The sequence below is a fragment of the Calypte anna genome, unplaced genomic scaffold (assembly GCF_003957555.1).
Source record: "Calypte anna isolate BGI_N300 unplaced genomic scaffold, bCalAnn1_v1.p scaffold_212_arrow_ctg1, whole genome shotgun sequence".
Lineage (NCBI taxonomy): Eukaryota > Metazoa > Chordata > Aves > Apodiformes > Trochilidae > Calypte > Calypte anna.
Genome location: NW_022045484.1, coordinates 1 through 22278, shown reverse-complemented (window position 1 = coordinate 22278; position 22278 = coordinate 1). Strand labels below are relative to the sequence as shown.

At 53.0% G+C, this 22278-nt stretch overlaps 1 protein-coding gene across 1 annotated transcript in view; it reads left to right on the top strand.

Annotated features, from left to right (window-relative positions):
• Positions 1-21547, top strand: part of SCAP (SREBF chaperone) — a gene marked incomplete at its 3' end in the record, with an annotated part of 40277 nt that extends 18730 nt beyond the window's left edge. Inside the window, exons 3-12 of the mRNA XM_030468673.1 lie at positions 5627-5756; positions 6932-7089; positions 8457-8677; positions 10817-10922; positions 12306-12478; positions 14805-14931; positions 17886-17998; positions 18878-18972; positions 20691-20789; positions 21271-21547. Of these exons, the coding sequence (XP_030324533.1) occupies positions 5627-5756; positions 6932-7089; positions 8457-8677; positions 10817-10922; positions 12306-12478; positions 14805-14931; positions 17886-17998; positions 18878-18972; positions 20691-20789; positions 21271-21547 (1499 nt within the window). The remainder of the gene's footprint in view (positions 1-5626; positions 5757-6931; positions 7090-8456; positions 8678-10816; positions 10923-12305; positions 12479-14804; positions 14932-17885; positions 17999-18877; positions 18973-20690; positions 20790-21270) is intronic.
• Between the last annotated feature and the right edge of the window lie 731 nt (positions 21548-22278).

Sequence of the window (22278 nt, the reverse complement as noted above, 5' to 3'; positions counted from 1 at the left end):
ACCTTCAACACTGCCAGGGATGGGGCAGCCACAGCTTCCTTGGGCAACCTGGGCACCCAGGGGCTCAGCATCCTCAAAGTCAAGAATTTCTCCCCCATCTCCAACCTGACTGCAAGGATGGGTGAGGAATGTGCAGGTCTGGCTGAAGAAGCTGGTGGATAAAGTCATGGTCCAGCTTTTAATCAGTGTTTCTGTCCAACACTACTGGTGAGGGCCCCTCAGCACTCCTGGGCAGTAACTCAGTGCTCAGACAGCCATGGAGCAGTAGGAACTACAGATCCTCCTAACAAGGGAAGAAGCTACACAAGTGTCCCAGTGGTCTCCCAATGCCTTTGCTCAACCCTAAAGGAGTTGATAACTCCTTGGGAAGGTTGTCCCTGAAGAAGGAGGTGAAAAAACCAGAAAGCAGTAGAGTAAGGAAGGGAGCAATCTGTGTTCTGCAGCCCTTAAACGTGGTTAATAAATGAGCTGTGTTGTTCAAGCAAGCAAAGGTGGATCCTGCATCCCCAGTTCTTGAAAGGGAGAGAAGTTAAACCAGATTCTTTCTTCTTCTGCACCTGCATGCACCCAGAACCTAGGAGAGCTTCAGAACTCTGCTGCAAAAGAAAGTAACTCTGGTTCTTGTTTTCCTCTCCCACATCTCAGTGCAATGTGACTCTTGGTGTTCAGACAACTTCTTGAAGAGCAGGAAAGGACCAAGTGGTCCCCAGTGCATCCAGCATCAGGTCTGGGTCTCACCCCAGGTGACAAGAGTTGACTTGTGGCTTTCTCCTCTTGTGGGGAGGTCTCAAGGAGCAGGTGGCACAGCCACTGCAGTCTCTCTTCCAGGTTGTTCCAGTGCATTCTGTCTTTCCCCCTGCCAGCTCTTTGTGTGGACACTCTGTAATGTGTCTGAAGTCAGAGCAGAGCTGGTTTCATTAATAAATTAGTGTTCAAAGCAAAAATCCCTCTGGCTCATCACTCTGGAGGGCTGAAAATCCCAGTTGGGTGAATCTTGACTTCCTGGGGAGGGCTTCCTGCCCCACTGCCTATTGACAGGTAACTTGTTAGGTAACTCCTTTTACTTTGGATCCCTCTCTAGGTGAGGTTCATGTTCATCATCTCACTTCAGGAGAAACACATTCCTATTCTTTACTGGGACAATCATACATGAGTTTTGTTTGTTTCTTTTTTTTCCCCTTAGAGTGCTGCTGAAGCATCTCTGACCCTGGAGCAGTTCCTCCTCCCCAGCTCAGAGAAAAAACAGTTGGTACCTCTGGAGTGAGAATTTAGTGAGAGATTTTAGTGCTTGGGCCTGGGATTAGGAGAATTAAACAGGAGGTGAATCTTTGCAGGTGCTCAATCCTTGACTGGAGCAGGAGGTTCTGCTACTCAAGAACTGAGAAAACTGAGGTTTGTTCAGTCCTGAGAGGAGAAGGCTCAGGGGAGACCTTCTGCCCATGTTCAGTACTTAGAGGGGGCTCCAAAGCAGCTGGAGACTCCCTGGGTACAAGGAGTCCCATGGACAGGACAAGGGGCAATGGGCACAAGGTGCTCCTGGGGAGATTCCCAGTGGACACCAGAGGAAAATTTGTCCCCCTGAGGACAGTCAGACCTTGGAATGGTCTCCCAGGGGAAGGGGTGGATTCCCCCACTTGGGAAAGTTGGAAGTCTCAGCTCCATGGGTGCTGAGACATCTCAGATCAACAAGAATATGAGAAGGGTTGGAGCAGATGGGCCTGGAGGTCCCTTCCCACCTCACATTCTGTATTCCATGAGCTGCCTGGAACCAGAGCCCCCTTGGTGTGTCTGTACAAACACTTTCTAAAGAACATTGCATTGTTTTACAAATGCAGCTGCAGTGCTAACCAGAGGAGCTGGGTTGCTCTTGGCCTCCTCGTGTTCCTGATGCACAGAGAGCAGTCTGTCCTGGGACCTCCTGATGGAGCCAGAAGTTGTGTGCAACAGGACCTGGGTTCTGCTTGCAAGAGGAAGCAGAGCAGAGGGAATCCTCCCTTCTGCAGTGCAGGTTCTTGAGGGTCCTGTGGTGGGCAGCAGGGCAAAGCCAGCATCTCCCATTCACCAGTGGGTGGTGGTTGGGCATTTCCCAAGGCTCCAGAGGAGCTGCTGCTGCCAGGGGTCTGAGCTCTCCACCTCTGCCCCAAACCCTTCTTGTCAGATTCCACATGTCCCACTAGTGATGGGTTTTCAGGTTTCTGTGTCTCTGGGCTGGGGATGGGCTGGGAGCTGGTCCCTGTCTGAAGGCAAGCTGTCACCTCCTGCCCTAAGACCTGGCAGCTCTCTATTTCCCTTCATCCTCACCAGCCCAAGACTCTGCTGGGGTGCTGAGAAGATCTTTGGCTTGGCTTCTGAGGAGGAGGAGGAGGAATACAATTTGTAGGGGCTGAGGCTCTGCTGAGCTGCCTGGGGCTGGCCTGGCAAGGCTCCACCTTGGCCCTCTCAGCTGTCTTGGAAACATGCAAAGGAGTTGGGTGAACACTGGTGCCTGAACCCTCCCTCCTGCTCAGGAACTCCAGTTTCTGTGGTTGGCATCTGAGGGTTTCCTCTATGGCCTCCAGCTCCGAAAAGGCTGTCAGTGCATCCAGAACAGCTTGATCCCTCCCATCATGATGGTTGTGGCCAGGCTGTGGTTGTGCTGCCAGTGGTTGCTCCCCTTCTCCTCTCCCTCAGGTGCTCCCCAGGCTGAGTGTATCCAAACCAACCACTCTCTCCTTTCTCTTCATCTTCTCCTGACACATCCCCACCCTGCTGCCCTCCCCTGGCCTGGCTGATGAGGTTCTGGAGGGCATCCAGGCCAACCCCCTGCTCCTGCTGGATTTTGGGGGTGTGCTGAATGAGCAGGGTGAGGAAGGGAGACTGCAGGTCCCCTGGGCTAGGTGGAGGTGAGAGGGATGAAGGGAGGGATGCAGTTGTCTTCCTGGGAGGCAGCAATTTATTGCACCCACTGAAATCACCCAGGAAGCTGTGGCTGCCCCATCCCTGGCAGTGTTGAAGGTTGGATGGGGCTTGGAGCCCCCTGGGCTGGGGGAGGGGTCCCTGACCATGGCAGGGGGGGCACTGGGTCAGCTTTAAGGTCCCTTCCAACCCAAACCTCTCTGGGATTCTGGGATTCCTCTCCCATGGATGGTGCAGGAGGGTTTGGGAATGTTCCTTCAAACCTTCCCCTCCTTTCCCCAGGTCCTGGGAGGTTGAGGTGGGACAGCCAAGGGTGAGATCCATCTGACCAGGTGTAGCTGCACACACCCAGAGCAAGGTTTGGGTGCAATCCAAGCAGAACCAGGGTTCTGACACAGGGGGGTAGGGAGAGGAGAAGGGAAATGGGTTAAAACTTGGAGAGGGGAGATTGAGGTTGGAGATGGGGAAGGAATTCTTGAATTTGAGGGTGCTGAGCCCCTGGGTGCCCAGGTTGCCCAAGGAAGCTGTGGCTGCCCCATCCCTGGCAGTGTTGAAGGTTGGATGGGGCTTGGAGCCCCCTGGGCTGGGGGAGGGGTCCCTGACCATGGCAGGGGGGCACTGGGGGGGATTTAAATCACACCTGAACCATCCCATGTTCACCTCTGCCAGGATTTGGGGCATTTTTGCTTTGAAGGACAGCAACAGTTGAAAGAATTCCCATGGGAGGTGCTCCAGGGCTGGCTGGATCTCACCAAACCAGGGAAACAGTGGTGTGAAGTGTTCAGGGTTTCCCTCACCCATCATTGGTGCTGTGTCTGTGACCTCTTCAACACTGACCATGGACAACCAACCATCTGCTGGGCCCAGAGATTAAACTTGCTGGTTTTATCTCATACACTTGATTTATTTTTATTTCAATTTTGAGCTTTTGTTCTCAGCAGATGATTTGGGACAAGCAGGAGCATTTGGGCCCAAACCCCACTGCTGCTTGTCAGAGAGGAGAGGCTGTGCTGTGTCTCAGAGTGGCTTTGGAGGGGATTTTCCCTTCTGATTTATTAGGACATGATTTTCTTACTCCTTTTTCTCTTTCTCCTGTTGCACAAGGGAAGGATAATAATTCTGTGTTGTGTTTTTGTCAGGCTAATGAAACACCAAATCTGAGGACCTTTGCTTCTGATTTCATTGCTCCTTTTCAGCTTTTTGCTGTTCAGTTTGGGGTCAGGACTTGAGCTGTTACTTGTCCCCTCCGTGGCCTCTGATGCTCTGATCCAGCCCCTGAGGAAGGCAGCAGAGGACAGCATGGACCCCAGCACCTTTCTCTTACTGCTGGCAATGCTGCCAGAAGAACACAGCTCTGCATTCCAGAATTTCCAGGTCTGGTTGGGTAGACCCAACAAAAACTTCATCAGGAGGCCCAGGAAACTTCTGCACTTTGGTGCTGAGAGTTCCCACTTGAGCAAATCTCCACAGCACCCCAGGATGGGTGAGGCTGTGAGGAGCTGAGAGCTCCTCTGCTCCAAGCTCCTGCCATGCCCAGGAACACCTCTCCTCCAGCCCAGGTTGCTCCAAGCCTCATCCAACCTGGCCTTGAACACCTCCAGGGAGGGGGCAGCCACAGCTTCTCTGGGCAATCTGTTCCAGAGTCTCAGCACCCTCCTGCTGAAGAACTTCTTCCTCAGCTCCAGGCTGAACCTCTTCTCCTGCACTTTCAATCCATTTCCCCTTCTCCTAGGGCTGGACACTCTGAGGAAAAGTCCCTCTGCAGCCTTCCTGGAGGTTCCCTTCAGGGATTGGGGGGCAGCTCTAAGGTCCCCCTGGAGTCTTCTCTTCTCCAGGCTGAACAATCCCAGCTCCTCAGCCTCTCCTGGGAGCAGAGCTGCTCCATTCCCTGGAGCATCTTTGTGGCCTCCTGTGGACTGGTTCCAACAGCTCTGTGTCCTTCTTCTGGTGGGGACACCAGAGCTGGGAGCAGGATTTGAGGTGGGGTCTGGCAGAGGGAGAGAATCCCCTCTCTGCTCTCTTGCAGGTTCCCTTCAGGTGTCTCTGGTATCTCTAACAAGTTTTGCTTTTTCTCTTGGTTCAATTCTGATCTGATTTTAAAAGCTCTTGAGAACCTGAGGAGCTCAAACCACTTCTCTAAACTCTCCAAAACCTCAGTTTCTCAACTTTCCATCTCTTGAAGTCTTTGCTATGGGAGAGCTGCTGCAGCCACCTGTAGGAAGAAGCAGTAATGATTCTGTGGTGTTCTGGTGTCTCCTTGCTGTTACTAAAGGTGCTTTGGGGAGCAGTGAAGTTGATGACAGGGGCTGGAAACAGTTGAAATCTTCATGAAGGAGAGGAGGTGGGGTTTGGGTGAGGAAAGCAGCTCTGGGTGTACAGTGCTTGTCTCAGTTCTGTGCAGGAATGGCTGAGGTGTGGCTGCACTTTGTGCTTTCAGCACCAACCTGGAAGTGATGGAGAGGAATCCAGGTGTGGTCCTGCAAGAACTTCCCTTCTTTTTGTGCCAGGAGTTTTAGTTACCCCTTCCCAAGGGAGGAAGCCATATTATCCCACTCATCAGAGTTCCTGTGAGAGCTGAACCCCTCTTGTGTTCCTGCAGTGTCCTGCAGAGGTTGGATTGACCCGGGGTGGCCTCATCTTTCACGACCCATTCATTTGTTGAGCTCTTCTCTCTAAAAACCCCATTAAAACCCCCAAACCCATGACATTCCCTGTTCTGTCTCACCCACAGCTACCCACTGCTGAAGCTGCCACTGCCTGGAACGGGTCCTGTGGAGTACAGCACCCCTGTCAAGGATTATTCCCCACCCTCTCCAGACGTGGGGCTGCAGCAAGGAGATCCCAGCGAGCGTCCTGACTGGGTGAGTGCTGCCCTGGGAGAGAGTCCTGGGGGGGAGGAGATGGTCAGACAGCCCTGCTGGTTGCCTGCACTTGGCTGGCAGTGATGGGAAACATCTCTGGTAACTTCTTGCTTTGTGTGACTGCTTAGTGCAGGCTGGGTTCTTCCTGCAAGTCTTCAAGCAGTGCCTTGTGCCAGCAGAAGGATGGGTGCCAGGTGTTTGGAAGAGTTAAAAGCTCTGAAATGCTGCTTGAGAGTCTGTTTTCCCAGAAGAACTTTATCTAAGGGAAGTAGGATGCTTTTTAAAGCATCATCCACAGGATGGTTTGGGTTGGAAAGGACTTGTCAAGGTCATCTAGTCCAACCCCCTGCCATAAGCAAGGACATCTTCAACTTGATCAGATTGCTCCAAGCCCCATCCAACCTTCAACACTGCCAGGGATGGGGCAGCCACAGCTTCCTTGGGCAACCTGGGCACCCAGGGCCTCACCACCCTCACCCCAAACAATTCCTCCCTCCCTCCCTGCCCAAGATCTCCTCTCCATCTCCCCTCTCCCAGCTGCAAACCCTTCCCCCTCGCAGGCTCCCATCCCTCCAGGCCCTTGTCCCAAGTCCCTCCCCAGCTTTCCTGGAGCCCCTTCAGGCACTGGAAGGTGCTCTGAGGTCTCCCCATTGCAGCCTTCTCTTCATTTGCTGCCCCATTCTCCCTGTGTGTGCCCTTTGCCCTGTGCTGTTCACTCAGGCTCATTACATCTTCCCTCTGCTTTGCTGCTTGGCTCAGCTACCAGAGCACAAAGATTCTGGCTGCCACCATCCCCAGAGCAGGGGCAGCACCTCGGGCACAGCACCAGGAAGATGGAAATGGCCCCTGGCAGAACCATCCCAGCTGGGGAAGCAGAGCCTTGGGAAAGGTCCCTGCTCCTGCCTTTCACCCCAGCACCCAGTCCAGCTGGGAAGCCTCTGCCTTGCAGAGCAGCTCAGCAGCCCTGATGCCAGCATGGCCAGTGCCATTTTGCCTCTTGCAGAACAGACTCTTTGGGGTTTTTTTCTTCTTGCTAGGTTTGGTCCTTCTCATGGGGAAAGGGAAAAGAGGGATCCTGGAGCCTTGTCAGGGTGGTTCTGCTTCAGCAGCTTCTCACTCACTCACTCACTCACTCACCCTCTGCATTTCCCTTCTCCCTGTGGTTTTCCCCACAGTACCTGGGGGCTCCTGTAGCCTACATCCAGCAGATCCTGGTGAAAGCCACCGTGTCCCCCTGGCAGAAGAACTTCCTGCCCGTGGATGTGTTCCGCTCACCCCTCTCCCGTGTCTTCCAGCTGGTGGAGGAGATCAGAAACCATGCCCTGAGGGACAGGTAATTCCTGCTGCTTATTGCCTGGGCATTGCTCAGCTTCTCACAAGTGAAAGAAAATGAGAGGTGACCAACAAGTGACATCATACCCATCCTGCACCTTCTGCTTTATGTCCCCTGCTCACTGCTGACTGCCAGGAACCTTCTAGGCAGAGGCAGAGAGGTCTGGAAGAGGCCTCCAGGGTTACACCTCTCACAGCAGCATTGTGTAATCCCTTCAGACACATCAAGCTTTGTACTCAAGCAGGTTCATTTCACCCCCATGCCTACTGCAGAGCTTTTCTGGAATTTCTCATGGTCAGGAGCCTTCTCCTGACTTTCCACTCTGGCTGTCTTTAGGACCAGTTTATACCTGCACAGCTTTCCTCTGCTTCCAGATGTCTGGCCAGGCTGGGGAGCTGGGGAAAGGTGAACCTCCTGAAGTTCAGTAAGGACAAGAGTAGAGTTCTGCACCTGGGGAGGAATAATCCCAACCCCCAGGACAGGACAGGGCAGGGGGTGTCCTGCTGGAAAGGACATGGAGGACATTTCTCTCCTTGGAGAAAGCCCTTGGAGTGCTGGTGGGCAGGAAATCCTCCCTGGGTCAGCAATGTGCCCTGGGGGGCAATGGGATCCTGGGGGGCATCAGGAAAAGTGTGTCCAGCAGCTCCAGGGAGGTTCTCCTCCCCCTCTGCTCTGCTCTGCCCTGCTCTGCCCTGGGGAGAGCAGCCCTGGAATCCTGGCTCCAGTTTGGGGCTCCCCAGTTCCAGAGAGCCAGAGATCTACTGGAGAGAGGCCAAGGGAGAGCTGGGAGGGTGCTGAAGGGACTTGAGCATCTCTGGGGTGGAGAAAGAGTGAGAGGGCTGGGGCTGTTGAGGCTGGAGAAGAGAAGGCTGAGAGGGGATCTGCTGAATGTCCATCAGTAGCTGAGGGGTGGGGGGCAAGAGGAAGGGGCCAATCTCTGTTCAGTGGTGCCCAGGAATAGGAGAGGGAATCCTGGGCTGAAGGGAGAAGATGGGAAGTTCCAGCTGAAGCTGAGGAGAAACTTGTTGGCTGTGAGGCTGAGGGAGCCCTGGCCCAGGCTGCCCAGAGAGGTTCTGGAGTCTCCTTCTCTGGAGAGCAGACTGGAAGGGGAGAATCCCCTCTCCTGACCTGCTGGCCATGCTCCCCTTTGTGCCTCCCAGGCTGGGGCTGACCTGAACTGCATGAGCACACCCCCAGCTCATGGGGAGGATAAAGTACAGGATAAAGGGGTCATACAGTGAGGTCCTGGTTCCTGAAGCTCATGGACCTTCAGTTCTGAGTTGAGGGGCAGCAGCTCCTCGGGGTGCTCATCTCTTCAGCCTTGGGAGCTCCACAAGGTGAGTGTCAGACCTTCCTCTGCCTTTCAGTTCTGGTGTCAAAAGCCTGGAAGAAGTTTGCCTTCAGGTCACAGATCTGCTCCCTGGCCTGAAGAAGCTGCAGAATCTGCTCCCTGAGCACGGCTGTCTGCTCCTCTCCCCTGGCAACTTCTGGCAGAATGACCGAGACCGCTTCAACGCCGACCCAGATATCATCAGAACCATCCACCAGCATGAGCCAAAGGCTCTGCAGACATCAGCCACCCTCAAAGGTAAGAGCCTGCCAAAGAACCTGGGAGAAATCCCTGCACCTTGTTCTTCAAGCTCTGATGGTTTCATAGAATCACGGAATGGTTTGAGTTGGAAGGGACCTTAAGTCCCCCCCAGTGCCCCCCCTGCCATGGTCAGGGACCCCTCCCCCAGCCCAGGGGGCTCCAAGCCCCATCCAACCTTCAACACTGCCAGGGATGGGGCAGCCACAGCTTCCTTGGGCAACCTGGGCACCCAGGGGCTCAGCACCCTCACCCCAAACAATTCCCTCCTAATATCTCAACTCAATCTCCTCTCTTCCACTTTGAAACTCTTCCCCCTCATCCTATCACTCCAGGCCCTTGTAAATTGTCCCTCCTCAGCTTTTCTGGGGGCTCTTCAGGTACTGGCAGACTGCTAGAAGTTCTGCCCAGAGCCTCAGGTTTTTATCTAACACAGATGCTGAGGCCAATGTCTCACCAGCCTCAAATCCAAGAATTCCTTCCCCATCTCCAACCTCAATCTCCCCTTTCTCTCCAAGTTTTAACCCATTTCCCTTCTCCTCTCCCTACCCCCCCGTGTCCAAAGCCCTCCCCCAGCTTTCTTGGAGCCCCTTCAGATATTGGAAGGTTGCTCTGAGCTCCCCTGGGAGCCTCCTCTTCTCCAGGCTGAACAACCCCAATCCCTCAGCCTGGCTTCCCAGGGAGGTGCTCAGCCCTCTGAGCATTTGAGTGGCTCTGCTCTGGACACCTTCCAGGAGCTCTGTGTCCTTCTGGGGTTGGGGACTCCAGCCCTGGGCACAGCACTGCAGGGGGGGCTCAGCAGAGCAGAACAGAGGGGGTGAAAACTTTAAGAGGGGAAAAAAAAACCTCAAACTTAAAAGGGAAACTTAGATTGAACAGTAGGAAAAAATTATTTCCCGTCAGGGTGCTGAGCCCCTGGGTGCCCAGGTTGTCCCCAGAAGCTGTGGCTGCCCCATCCCTGGCAGTGTTGAAGGTTGGATGGGGCTTGGAGCCCCCTGGGCTGGGGGAGGGGTCCCTGACCATGGCAGAGGGTTGGGACTGGATGAGCTTTAAGGTCCCTTCCAACCCGACCCAGTCTGGGATCTCAGTTACCAATGTGAGCAGATTTGGTTGCTCACAGCACCTGGAATGAAGCTACCAAATGTATCCCATCTCTCCTTTCATGTCTGGATTTTCAACTCAGTTCTCTTTGTGGAATGTAAACAATTCCACTCCTTTCTCTAGGTGTAAGAATAGCAGATAACTCACCCAGATCTTTTTGTTCCTCTTGCTCTCTACAAGCTCTAGCTCTGTTTTTCCCTCACAGTGGTGTCTGTCTTACTCCAGGCTGTCTCATTGTCAGAGGTAAATGAACATTCACCCTCCTCCCTCTCATGTGACTGTTGCTTCCCCCAGCCCCTCAACACTGGAACTCATTAAGGCAGATTTCTCTCTTAATTAAACAACAGTAACCAACCATGTCTCAATTAACCCACTCCTGATAGGAATTAGTGGCTCCATAATACTGAGGAGAAGCTGCTCCTTTGGTTTGAAGTGAACTTTACAGGTGTCAGGAAGCCACCTCTGTAAAGGGGCTTTGGAACCCTGAAGTAAATTTGGTTCCAAGGTGATTGATTTATTTTTTTAGCATCCAGAGCATGTGCACACTGGGGTGTGGAGCCTCTGGGTGCTCATTCACAGGCAGGGTAGAGGGCCATGGTGCCCATGAATTCCTGGGAACAGTGGCAGTGTTCCTCATGATGGTTTTTTTGAGTCTTTTAAGTATTTTTTATGTCTTTTAAGGTTTCTTAAATTCTTTTTCTAAGTCTTTTAAGTGCACAATGTGAACAGAAGAGGAGTTCAGTGCCCCTTTGCAATGCAAAAGCTCCCTGGAGCTTAGGGGTTAGGGTTAGAGGGCAGACCTTGCCTGCTGATGCAGAAGAAGATGACAAATGCCACCCCCCAGAAGGAAGGGTTTTCTGGTCTTTCAGGGGGATTTCACTCTCCATACTCCTCACTCCCCACCATCAGGTCTCTATCCACACCAGAGCCCTGAGAAGGTCTTTCTGCAGCAGCAGTTCTGGTTCAGCCTTTCTCCCACCTTTTTATTTGTGTGTTTTGTGTCCCTAAGGCTCCTCCTGTGTTGTATTTTTTTTGCAGATCTGTTGTTTGGGCTGCCTGGGAAGCACAGTGGGGTGAACCTCTACAACAGGAAGAGAGTGGTGGCATACACAGTCACCCTGGGGCTCCAGAGATATGATGCCAGGTGAGGAGCTGGAGCTCTGACTTACAGGTCCCTGGCTCAGCCCGTGGCAGGTTTCCTGTGCTCCTCATTGCTGCTGTGTTTTCCTTTCATCTCTGTTTTCCTGGAGTATTTTAGGATCTCCAGAATGGGCTGTAGGAGAGCAGGGGGCTGCTCTGGGAAGCAGACTTGCTGGTTTTGAAGGAAAAGCAATCCCAGCACTGTCTCTTTTTTAAAAAAATATAAATTTACAATATATATATAAATATATGGAATACCTGAAGCTGCCAGTGGGGATTCAGATCTGTTGGGATGAGTCCAGAGGAGGCCCCAAAGATGCTCCAGGGAATGGAGCAGCTCTGCTCCCAGGAGAGGCTGAGGAGCTGGGATTGTTCAGCCTGGAGAAGAGAAGACTCCAGGGGGACCTTAGAGCTGCCCCCCAATCCCTGAAGGGAACCTCCAGGAAGGCTGCAGAGGGACTTCCTCAGAGTGTCCAGCCCTAGGAGAAGGGGAAATGGATTGAAAGTGCAGGAGAAGAGGTTCAGCCTGGAGCTGAGGAAGAAGTTCTTCAGCAGGAGGGTGCTGAGACTCTGGAACAAATTGCCCAGAGAAGCTGTGGCTGCCCCCTCCCTGGAGGTGTTCAAGGCCAGGTTGGATGAGGCTTGGAGCAACCTGGGCTGGAGGAGAGGTGTCCCTGGGCATGGCAGGAGCTTGGAGCAGAGGAGCTCTCAGCTCCCTCACAGCCTCACCCATCCTGGGGTTCTATGAATCCCTTTGATGATGGCTTCACCTGCAGGCAGAGCTGTCATGGTTGCAGCCAAGGCCCAGTTTGCCCCAGTTGCTGGCACACAGGGCTCTTTGCCTCCCAGTAAGGTGCTAATTCAGCTGCTTCCAGCTGTGAAGCTCCTTTGGGAGTTGTGGCCCTGCTGAGAGCAGCTGAGGACTGGGAACACCCAGGACAGAACTTGCAGCACCATGGTCCAAACCTGCCCTGGTGCTACCCATGAAGAACCCCTCAGGCCCAGGTTCTGTCCCCTGGCACCTCTCAGCCTCACCCATGGGAAATTCAGGCAGCACTGGGACTGCAGCAGGTTCTGTTCTCTGCCCCAGGGACAAGGTTTTGGGTGAGGAACTCCATTTCTCTGAGTCTTCAGAGTTATCTTTGGAGCTTCCCAGCAGCCCAGGGCTGTCAGGGTGCTGCAGGGGGGGTGGAATGGGGGTGCTGGGGTCACAGGTTTAGCAGGAGGAGAAGGAAAACCTTGATGCAGGGCAGGAGTGCTTTGGGACTCGGAGCGGGGTCCGTGGCGCTTCTTCCCCCCTTGTTCCCCACCCTCTGAGCTCCTCCTGGAGCTTGGGGGTGGTTGGTGGCCCTGGGGACATCTCCTGCTTGCTCTTCCCCTCACTCAGGTTCCTCAGCAGCCTCCGCTCCCGCCTGAAGCTGCTGCACCCCAGCCCCAACTGCTCCCTGCGGGAGGAGAACATCATCCACGTCCACTTCAAGGAGGAGATCGGGATCGCTGAGCTCATCCCCCTGGTCACCACCTACATCATCCTCTTTGCTTACATCTACTTCTCCACACGTAGGTTTGTGGGGTTGGGGGGTAGAGCGAGCTCATGAGCCACCTACAGAGGTGTCAGATGTGAGGGGTAGGGGGGGGATGTCCCATCCTGGGCTACCAAAAAGGGAGACCCCTGAACTGGGGTTGGGATTTCAGCCTCAGCTGTCATGTAGAGGGTTAGTGGCCAGCAGAGCAGGAGAGGGGATTCTCCCCCTCTGCCAGACCCCACCTCACATCCTGCTCCCAGCTCTGGTGTCCCCACCAGCAGAAGGACACAGAGCTGGTGGAACCAGTCCAGAGGAGGCCACAAAGATGACCCAGGGAATGGAGCAGCTTTGCTCCCAGGAGAGGCTGAGGAGCTGGGATTGTTCAGCCTGGAGAAGAGAAGACTCCAGGGGGACCTTAGAGCTGCCCCCCAATCCCTGAAGGGAACCTCCAGGAAGGCTGCAGAGGGACTTTTCCTCAGAGTGTCCAGCCCTAGGAGAAGGGGAAATGGATTTGAGCAGCCTGGGCTGGATGAGAGGTGTCCCTGCCTGAGACATTATCCCTTGTGACACCTTCTGAGGGGGTGGTTTCTGTCTTGGCCAGTTTTAAATGCCCCAGTAATGGCATTTTTTCCCAATCTGGAGCAATCATGTCATTGTGAGATGAAACAGATAACTCAGAGCTGCTGGGTTTAGACCTCTGCTAGCCACATTTTTTCATGCACCAAGAGAACTGGAAGTAGCAGGAGCTCCAGGCCATGCACCAACCTCTGTCCCCTCCTTGCTCCAGTACCTCAAATGTACTGGGACACAAACCACCATCAGTGCTGGGTTGCAGGGCTACACACTGGAATCAGGATGAGGATCCTTTTTTTATTAAGATGTCTTGGGGTCTGGAGAAGAGGTTTTAGGAGAGGCTGAAGGAGCTGGGGCTGTTCAAGCCAGCAGGTTGAGGGGAGCCCTTATTGCCCTCTGCACCCCCTGAAGGAGGCTGCAGGGAGGGGGATTTGGCCTCCTCTCCCCAGTGACTGTGACAGGACCAGAGGTGATGGGTTCAGGTTGCACCAGGAGAGGTTCAGGTTGGATATTGGGAAAAAAGTCTGCACTGAAGGAGTGGGGAAGCAGTGGCAGAGGCTGCCCAGGGAGGTGCTGGAGTCTCCATCCCGGGAGGTATTACCAGAGGAGGAGATGGGGTGCTACAGGAGATGGCTTGGTGCTGGTGGCTGGACTCAGTGATCTTGAAAGCTCTTTCCAGCTGTTCTAAATGACCAAGACTCAGTGGTGAGAGAAAGCAACAAGCCCTGCTGCTGGCTGGCTCAGAGTGAGCTGAGCCTGTGCTTCAAGACTCACCTTTTTTTGTTTCTCTTTTAAAGGTGGCATTATTGTTTCCTTTCCTTAAAATCAATCTTTGTCATTAGCTGAAATCACAAAGCCTGTTGTCTTTGTTAATTCATGCAGTGTCTATCAGTAGTGGCCAATTTTGCCTCACAATCAGAATATAAAACAATACACTGCATATCCAGATTTTCTTTTCCCTTCTATTACTCAGGAGGATCTGCATACAAGTCATTTTTCTCTGCTGGTTCCCCAAACAGGAATTGTGCAGGACTCTGTGCTGAAGTTGTTTTCAGTTCCAGATCAGGAGAGTTCATCCATGTGGTTTCATATTTCAGGAGCCAGCTATCTGGCAGCCACTTTTCTGCCTTCTGCTGTAAAACACCTCTAACATCAGGGGGGATGTATACATTCAGTGTGCACTAAAGGAAACTTTCTGTGCTTTTCTATAAGTAATGCAGTTGCCACCAGAGCCTGTGAACAGGCTGGCCACTCCCTGCTCATGGGGTCTAATGATTTTGAGCAGTATTCTACAGGTTTTTTTGGTTTTTTTTTTTTATTCCTGCCCAATCTTGAGTAAGCACCCTATAAACTGTCTGATTTGATATGCTGACAAATAAGAAAAATGGTTTTTTTCCAGGTTGGGGAGGGTCAATACTGGGACTTGTATTAATGTTCTTTTTATTTCCTCTGATTCCTGACCATCCCATTTCATCATTTCTCAACTTCTCAATCAAAAATGTTACCTTTTCACCATAACTCTCAATCCATGGCCTGCAATATCCTAGTAATCCCAGTAATTATCTCATTTCCTTTTCAGTTCCTGGGGGTCTCAGAGGAATATTCCTGATACCCTCTCAGGATCCAGTTTCGTTTGACCTTTGCTTAGCTGCATATTCACTTTCTTAGCTTAATTCTGGTTAGGAATACAAGTTCATTAACATCATATATCACACCAACCACGCTGATTCCCTGCCTGGGTGTGGTTTTTCCCCTCTTGCTGACCAGGCTGTGTGTCTGTGTTCCAGGGAAGATCGACATGGTGAAGTCCAAGTGGGGCCTGGCGCTGGCGGCGGTGGTGACGGTGCTGAGCTCCCTGCTCATGTCTGTCGGGCTCTGCACACTCTTTGGTTTGACCCCAACTCTGAATGGAGGGTATGTGTCCTGCACCACACCTCTTCCTGGAGAGAGGAGGATGGAGGTGGAACAGCTTCACCAGCTCTGAGGTGTTTTCCTAAGGAGTTAAGGAAATATCCATCGTTTCCCTTCCCATCCCCTCCTGGCAGCTGTGGGCTGCAGAACAGGGCAGTGTCCTCTCCTCCTCCTCAGGGCTGGTGATCCTTTACCAGGAGCCAGATCCAGATGGAGGAATTCCTCTCCTAGAAGCTTAAAAAAGCTACAAATAGTAGACTCCAAAAAAATGGTTTTTATTTCTGGTTTTACTGCTGTGCTGCCTTCAAACCTAGAATCATAAAATCCTTTTACTTGGAAGACCTTTAAAATCCTCAAGTCCTTCTCTTCTCCCAGCTCTGCCAAGGCCACCACTGACCCATGTCCCTCAGCACCACATTTCCACAGGTTTGGGTTGGAAGGGACCTTAAGACACCTCCCACAGCCCAGGGGGCTCCAAGCCCCATCCAACCTTCAACACTGCCAGGGATGGGGCAGCCACAGCTTCCTTGGGCAACCTGGGCACCCAGGGGCTCAGCACCCTCACCCCAAACAATTTCCTCCTAATATCTCAACTCAATCTCCTCTCTTCCACTTTGAAACTCTTCCCCCTCATCCTATCACTCCAGGCCCTTGTAAATTGTCCCTCCTCAGCTTTTCTGGGGGCTCTTCAGGTACTGGCAGACTGCTAGAAGTTCTGCCCAGAGCCTCAGGTTTTTATCTAACACAGATGCTGAGGCCAATGTCTCACCAGCCTCAAATCCAAGAATTCCTTCCCCATCTCCAACCTCAATCTCCCCTTTCTCTCCAAGTTTTAACCCATTTCCCTTCTCCTCTCCCTACCCCCCCGTGTCCAAAGCCCTCCCCCAGCTTTCTTGGAGCCCCTTCAGATATTGGGAGGTTGCTCTGAGCTCCCCTGGGAGCCTCCTCTTCTCCAGGCTGAACAACCCCAATCCCTCAGCCTGGCTTCCCAGGGAGGTGCTCAGCCCTCTGAGCATTTGAGTGGCTCTGCTCTGGACACCTTCCAGGAGCTCTGTGTCCTTCTGGGGTTGGGGACTCCAGACCTGGGCACAGCACTGCAGGGGGGGCTCAGCAGAGCAGAGGGGGGGGAATCCCCTCCCTTAACCAACTTCGTGCTGCTTTTGATGCCCCCAGGACCTGGTTGGTTTCTGGGCTCCAAGCACACACTGGGGGCTCACATTGAGCCTCTGGGCCACCCCCACCCCCAAGTCCTTCTCCTCAGGGCTGCCCTCAGTCTCTCCTCCTCCCAACCTGTGTTCATCCCTGGGGTTGTTTTGAGCTGTGTCCCTGCAGAGGTTTGGAACAGGAGCTGAACAGATGGATGTGCTGCAGAATCCTTAGAGCTGAAATGTGATCAGGATCCCAGGGGATGATGTGAGGGGGTTGGTTGGTTGGTTTGTGCTGGGTTGTTGGTTTTTCTCATCTTGCTTCCTTGCAGTTTCAGCTTGTTCAAGGAAACAGCTGGAACAAAACAACTGAGTTGGGAATGGTTCCAGACAGGGATTTTGACCCAGCTGAACTCGTAAGGTAGAGGCTGCTGACAGTTGTTTGGGCAGATGTTGAAGCCCATGTCAGATGCTGCAGGCTGCTGAAAGCACTTGGGGAGCTGCTCCTGGGGGTTATGGCAGGCAGTGCCAGAGAGGAGGAGGATTTTTTCCTCTTTGTGGTTAGCTCTGTGGTGTGTGTACCTGCACCCACATTCTCCTGTGGGATCCTACCAGCACAGCACAAATCCAGCACCCTCCACAACAAGAGCTTTGGTATTTTCCTTCAATTCAGCTGCAGGAAAATGAAGAGATTTCATAGAACCCCAGGATGGGTGAGGCTGTGAGGAGCTGAGAGCTCCTCTGCTCCAAGCTCCTGCCATGCCCAGGGACACCTCTCCTCCAGCCCAGGTTGCTCCAAGCCTCATCCAACCTGGCCTTGAACACCTCCAGGGAGGGGGCAGCCACAGCTTCTCTGGGCAATCTGTTCCAGAGTCTCAGCACCCTCCTGCTGAAGAACTTCTTCCTCAGCTCCAGGCTGAACCTCTTCTCCTGCACTTTCAATCCATTTCCCCTTCTCCTAGGGCTGGACACTCTGAGGAAAAGTCCCTCTGCAGCCTTCCTGGAGGTTCCCTTCAGGGATTGGGGGGCAGCTCTAAGGTCCCCCTGGAGTCTTCTCTTCTCCAGGCTGAACAATCCCAGCTCCTCAGCCTCTCCTGGGAGCAGAGCTGCTCCATTCCCTGGAGCATCTTCTTGTTCTTGGTGTTGTGGCTTCTGAGCTGCCTGGTGCACAGGAGGACAGAGTTCCAGGCATGGTCATTTATCTCCTTCCAACAGAGAAGTCTCCTCCTGTGTTTTTTTCATGGCCCAACACTGGGTCACTTCCCACAGCTCCAAGGTGGGGACCCTGGGTGCTGCAGCCAGGCACAGGCCATGCTCTTCACAGGAGAATTTTCTTGTGGAAAGGTTTCATGGAATCCTGTGCTTGATCAGGATTCTCTCCCTGCTGCTGGTGGGATGTGCTTCTCACCCTCTTGTTCCCTCACTGAGTATTTCTGAGCCTGTTGCAGTAGTTTTTTGAAATCCATCTCTTTGATTTGCATCTCTTTGTACTGGATGCTGGAGAAACAATTGGAGCAGCACTGGCCTGACCCTGGGAAACATGAGGATGATTAATTTAGTGGTTGTCTGCAATGGCCACTCTCCAGACAATCACACAGCTTTGCAAAAATGTTGTTATCTGCCCAAAGCAGATGAGCTGCAGCACTCTTAGCTCCCCATGGAGCTGTGCCCTGCAGGACTGGACTTGGCTGAGAGCTCTGGGCAGCATTTCCTCACCTTGACTCTGGGATGCATGTCTGCTGCTTAACTTGTGTTCCTCCCTCCCATTTCCCCCCAGGATCTCACCCTCAGTTCTGCTTCTCTTTCCCCCAGGGAGATATTCCCATACCTGGTGGTGGTGATTGGGCTGGAGAACGTGTTGGTGCTCACCAAGTCTGTGGTCTCCACCCCCGTGGACCTGGAGGTGAAGCTCCGGATTGCCCAAGGTATGAACCTGCTGGGGGGTACTGGGAGAACTGGGAAACCCAGGGAGGTGGGGAAGGATCTCAGTTCTCACCAGTGATGGTTCCAAGGGCTGTGTGTGGTGGATGTGGAGCATGAGTTGTGGTCTGTTAGGCTTTTCCTCCTGTTTTTGTTAATTCCAGGAAGCCTGTAATTGTGGGCAATGCTTTTGGAGCTTCTTGTCTGAATTATTGGCTAAAGTAGTTTAAAAATGGCTAGTAAGGGAAGGTTCTGTCTCCTGGGACAGCTTCTTGGCACCTTGTCCTCTGGTGTCATGAATATTTCAGGTGTGGCCCACAGCTCATCCCAAGTTCTGCTGAGCCTGTGACAAAATCATCTCACCTGCACAAGGACCTGAGTGTCCTCCAGCCATGGATAAATGGAGTCTGCAGACTTAAAAGATGTTTCTAAATGTCAGGGAGGAGAGACTGGAGGGTGATGCCTGGAAAAATCCACCTGGTTTTGAAACCAGGAATGGTTTGTGCCCTAGGTGGAGCACAGGACTCCAAAGCTCCTCTGAAGCTCTTGCTTGTCTTGTGCTGCACCCTCCTGCTGCTTAAGTCAGGAGAGTTCTGTGGGCTGAGGGTGGCCCCCGGTACCTGTGTAGTTCATGACAATCCAGGTGATAAAGACATTGGGAATCTGCAGTCCAAGTCTTTGACAAAGATATTTAGAAGACATCAGATGAATTTCAGGCTGGAAGTGCTGGGTTTTTTTTTTTGCTTGTTGTCAAAGTGATTTTTTTTTCCTGTTGTCAATAGAATCCCATGTTAAAGCAGAACATTTGGTTTAAATCCTCATTGCTCCTCTTGTGTCTGTCCAGCAGTCTCCTCTGAACCTCTCTTTGCACCTTCCCTCTCCAGGCCTGAGCAATGAGAGCTGGTCCATCATGAAGAACATGGCCACAGAGCTTGGGATCATCTTGATTGGGTATTTCACCCTGGTCCCTGCCATCCAGGTGAGGGTGCTTTGGGGTTAGGGACAGGGGCTTGGGGGCCTGCAGGAACTCCATGGGCAACTCTGATTTCAAAGTCTTTTGGTGGGGAATAGGAACAGCTCTGGGGTGAGGATCCTTCCAGGAAGGGTCTGGAAGGAAAATGGGAAAGGGTCTGGAGCACAAGTCTGACCAGGAATGGCTGAGCTCCCATCATCTACGGAGCCTCCTCTGGACTTCCAGGGCTTTTTCAGGGTTTCTAACCCCAAGGGGAGATAAGAACAGAATTACTGTCCTCAGGCACAGAGCCTGGTGCTGGCCAAGGTCTGGGTGAAATCCAGATGGACTTTGCTTTCCTTCTGGTTTTCTCCTTGAGAGAGGAACCTGTGTTGTGTTTTCATCCTTTTTCTCCCCAAAACTCTGGCCAGGGAAGGGGCTGAAGGGCAAAACCTGCTGAGAAGCTGCTGCCTCGTGCTGCTGGCCCTGGGCAGCTCAGGGCTGGGGCTGACCTGCTCATTCCATTTCACATTTTCTATCAGAAGCAGTTGTGTCCTTACGTTTTGAGGGCAGTTTGGACAGGGTAGGGAGGAGGCTCCAAGGTTTTGTTTTGAGGTTTTGAAGAGCTTTTCACTCTCTCCTCATTCCCCTGGGCTGATGGTGGCCTCCAGCCTGTTGCAAGAAGCTGGGGCAGAGACAGGAGGGAGAGACACAAATGAAATTAACCTCTCCAGTCTCTCCTTCCCTTTAGGGGGATTTTTCCTGGCTTGGTCTGCAGGCAGGGAGAATGCCACCAGCAGGCAGTGCCTGGCAGGAGGGATCTGCCAGCTCTGCTCTGCAAGTGAGGGCCACTTTTTACTCCTGCTTGTGTTCACCTTTCTTGATCTCCATCCTTTTTAGGGTCCTGGCAGAAATTTGGACCTCTGAGGGAAACAAAACAAAACAAAATTCAGCTCTCTCTTGCTCTCAGGGTTTGAACGTAGTGAGGGGAGAGGGGATGGGAGCACTGAGGGGGGTGAGAGGAGGAGAAGGGTTTTGTTTTATAGGGGATGATGCTGCTGGGCAGAACCTGTTCATCCTCACTTCTGCAGTGGCACCTGCTGGGGGAAGCTGAGCCTTACAGCACCTCTGAGCACCACCAGCTTTGGCCAACATTAATTCCCAGGGATTTGGTGCTCAGAGGGCTGGTGTGGGACTTCTTTTCCAAGGGCATAGAAAGAAATTTGCCCACCAGATAAACCTGACCCAAAAGTGTGATGGAAGCAGAGACAGCCTGGCTAGAGAGGAGCACAGAGCTGTATAGTCTTTGGTGGGAGAGTGATCCATCTCCTGAGCAGCCAGGAGGGATGTTAAATCAGGGCTGAGGTTTATTGGCAGACTTCAGGGAATTGTCCCTCTTGGAGGAGTTTTGGTATTTTGTTTGTGGCCTGAACTCACGGGCAGGAGGTGAGGAGCTTTGTGAGCTGGGAAAACATCTTCTGCTGGTCCTTCCCTTGGGGCTTTGGTGTTTTACAAGTGAGAAGGGTGAAGCATACCAACCTGAGAGAACCTGCTCCTCACCTCTCAGGGAGAATTATCTGGCACTGAGCTCTCAGCTCTTCCAAAATGCCACCAGTGGGGTTTGTCAGTACCAACCAGACTCAGGCCTGAGGTTGCCAGAGTTTCCCAACTTTCCCTTTTTTTTTTTTCTGAAGCTGAAATCTTTACTGCTGTCTCCCTGGCTGATGGCTCTGTCCTGTCTGCAGGAGTTCTGCCTCTTTGCTGTGGTTGGCCTGGTCTCTGACTTCTTCCTCCAGATGTTTTTCTTCACCACCGTGCTCTCCATTGACATTCGCCGGATGGAGGTGAGGAAGGACCAAGAGCAGGGGGTGGGGTTGTGTCTGCCTTCCATGCTCTGCTGGGGGGAGGAAAGGGAGCACACCCTGGGAGTTTTTTGCTCTCTAAAGAAGATGGAGTTACCAGAATCCCAGGGCAGTGCTTGCTTGGTTGCACAAAGGGACTTGGGGGGAGGATGGGGGGACAGGACAATTGAGGGACAGCACATAAAATGTGGAGATTTGGGGTAAATGGGCTGGAAGGAGACATGGTCACAAAGAGACGAAGAAGAAGAGAGATGGGCAGAGAGCATGGAGGTGAGGAAGGACCAGGAACACCAGGGGGGGCTTTGGGTCTTCTTTGGGTCTTCCTTTTGGGTCTTCCTTTTGGGTCTCCCTTCCGCACTCTCCTGGGAGGAGGAAAGGAAGCAGACCCTGGGGATTTTTGGCTCTCTAAACCTCCTGGGGATCTCCCAGCCAGTCTCTGACAGGCTCTCCTCTCTCCTGGCAGCTGGCTGACCTCAACAAACGCCTGCCAGCAGAAGCCTGCCTGCCCCCAGCCAAGCCCCTCAGCCGCTCCCAGCGCCAGCCAGCCCTGCGCCCCAGCACCCCCCACACCATCACCCTCCAGCCCTCCTCCTTCAGGAACCTGCGCCTGCCCAAGAGGCTCAGGGTCATCTACTTCTTTGCCAGGACACGGCTGGCCCAGAGGATCATCATGGTATGGGGGGAATCACCCAGGGTCCCATCCTGCTGGACACTATCCCAACCCCAAGGGGACATGGAGGGTCTGGAGAGTGTGCAGAGAAGGGAATGGAGGTGGGGAAGGGTCTGGAGCACAAGGAGAAGGTCTGGAGAGCATGGAGGAGGGGCTGGAGAAGATGGAGAAGGGTCTGGAGAAGTTGTGAGGAGCAGCTGAGGGCCCTGGGGGTGTTGATCCTGGAGCAGAGGAGGCTGAGGGGAGACCTTGTGGCTCTCTGCAACCCCCTGAGAGGAGGTTGGAGCCAGGGGGGGTCGGGCTCTGCTCCCAAGGAACAAGGGATGGGACAAGAGGAACTTTGGGCACAACTCAAGTTGTGCCAGGGGAGGTTTAGGTTGGAGCTGGGGAAGAATTTCTGCCTGGAAAGGGTTGTCAGGGCCTGGCCCAGGCTGCCCAGGGCAGGGCTGGAGTCCCCATCATCCCTGGAGGTGCTCAAAAAGGATGTGGATGTGACACTCCAGGACATGATTCAGTGGGCATGGTGGGGTTGGACTTGATGATCCTAAAGGTCTTTTCCAGTCTTCATAACTCTATGAATATAGCTCAAGAAATGATTCTCCCAGAGCCTCCCTCAGTCTGCATCACTCCAGGGCTCTGTGGTGGGCATGGTGTTTGGGGTGGCAATGGGGAATTTTCCCACAGCTGCTTTTGAGACAGAAATCTGCTTTTATATAAGCAGATCTTCAAGGTCTGTGTGACCCAAGAGATGTTTATTGAGCAGAAGTCATGTTTTGCTCCTGCAGATAATGTGGATGAGGA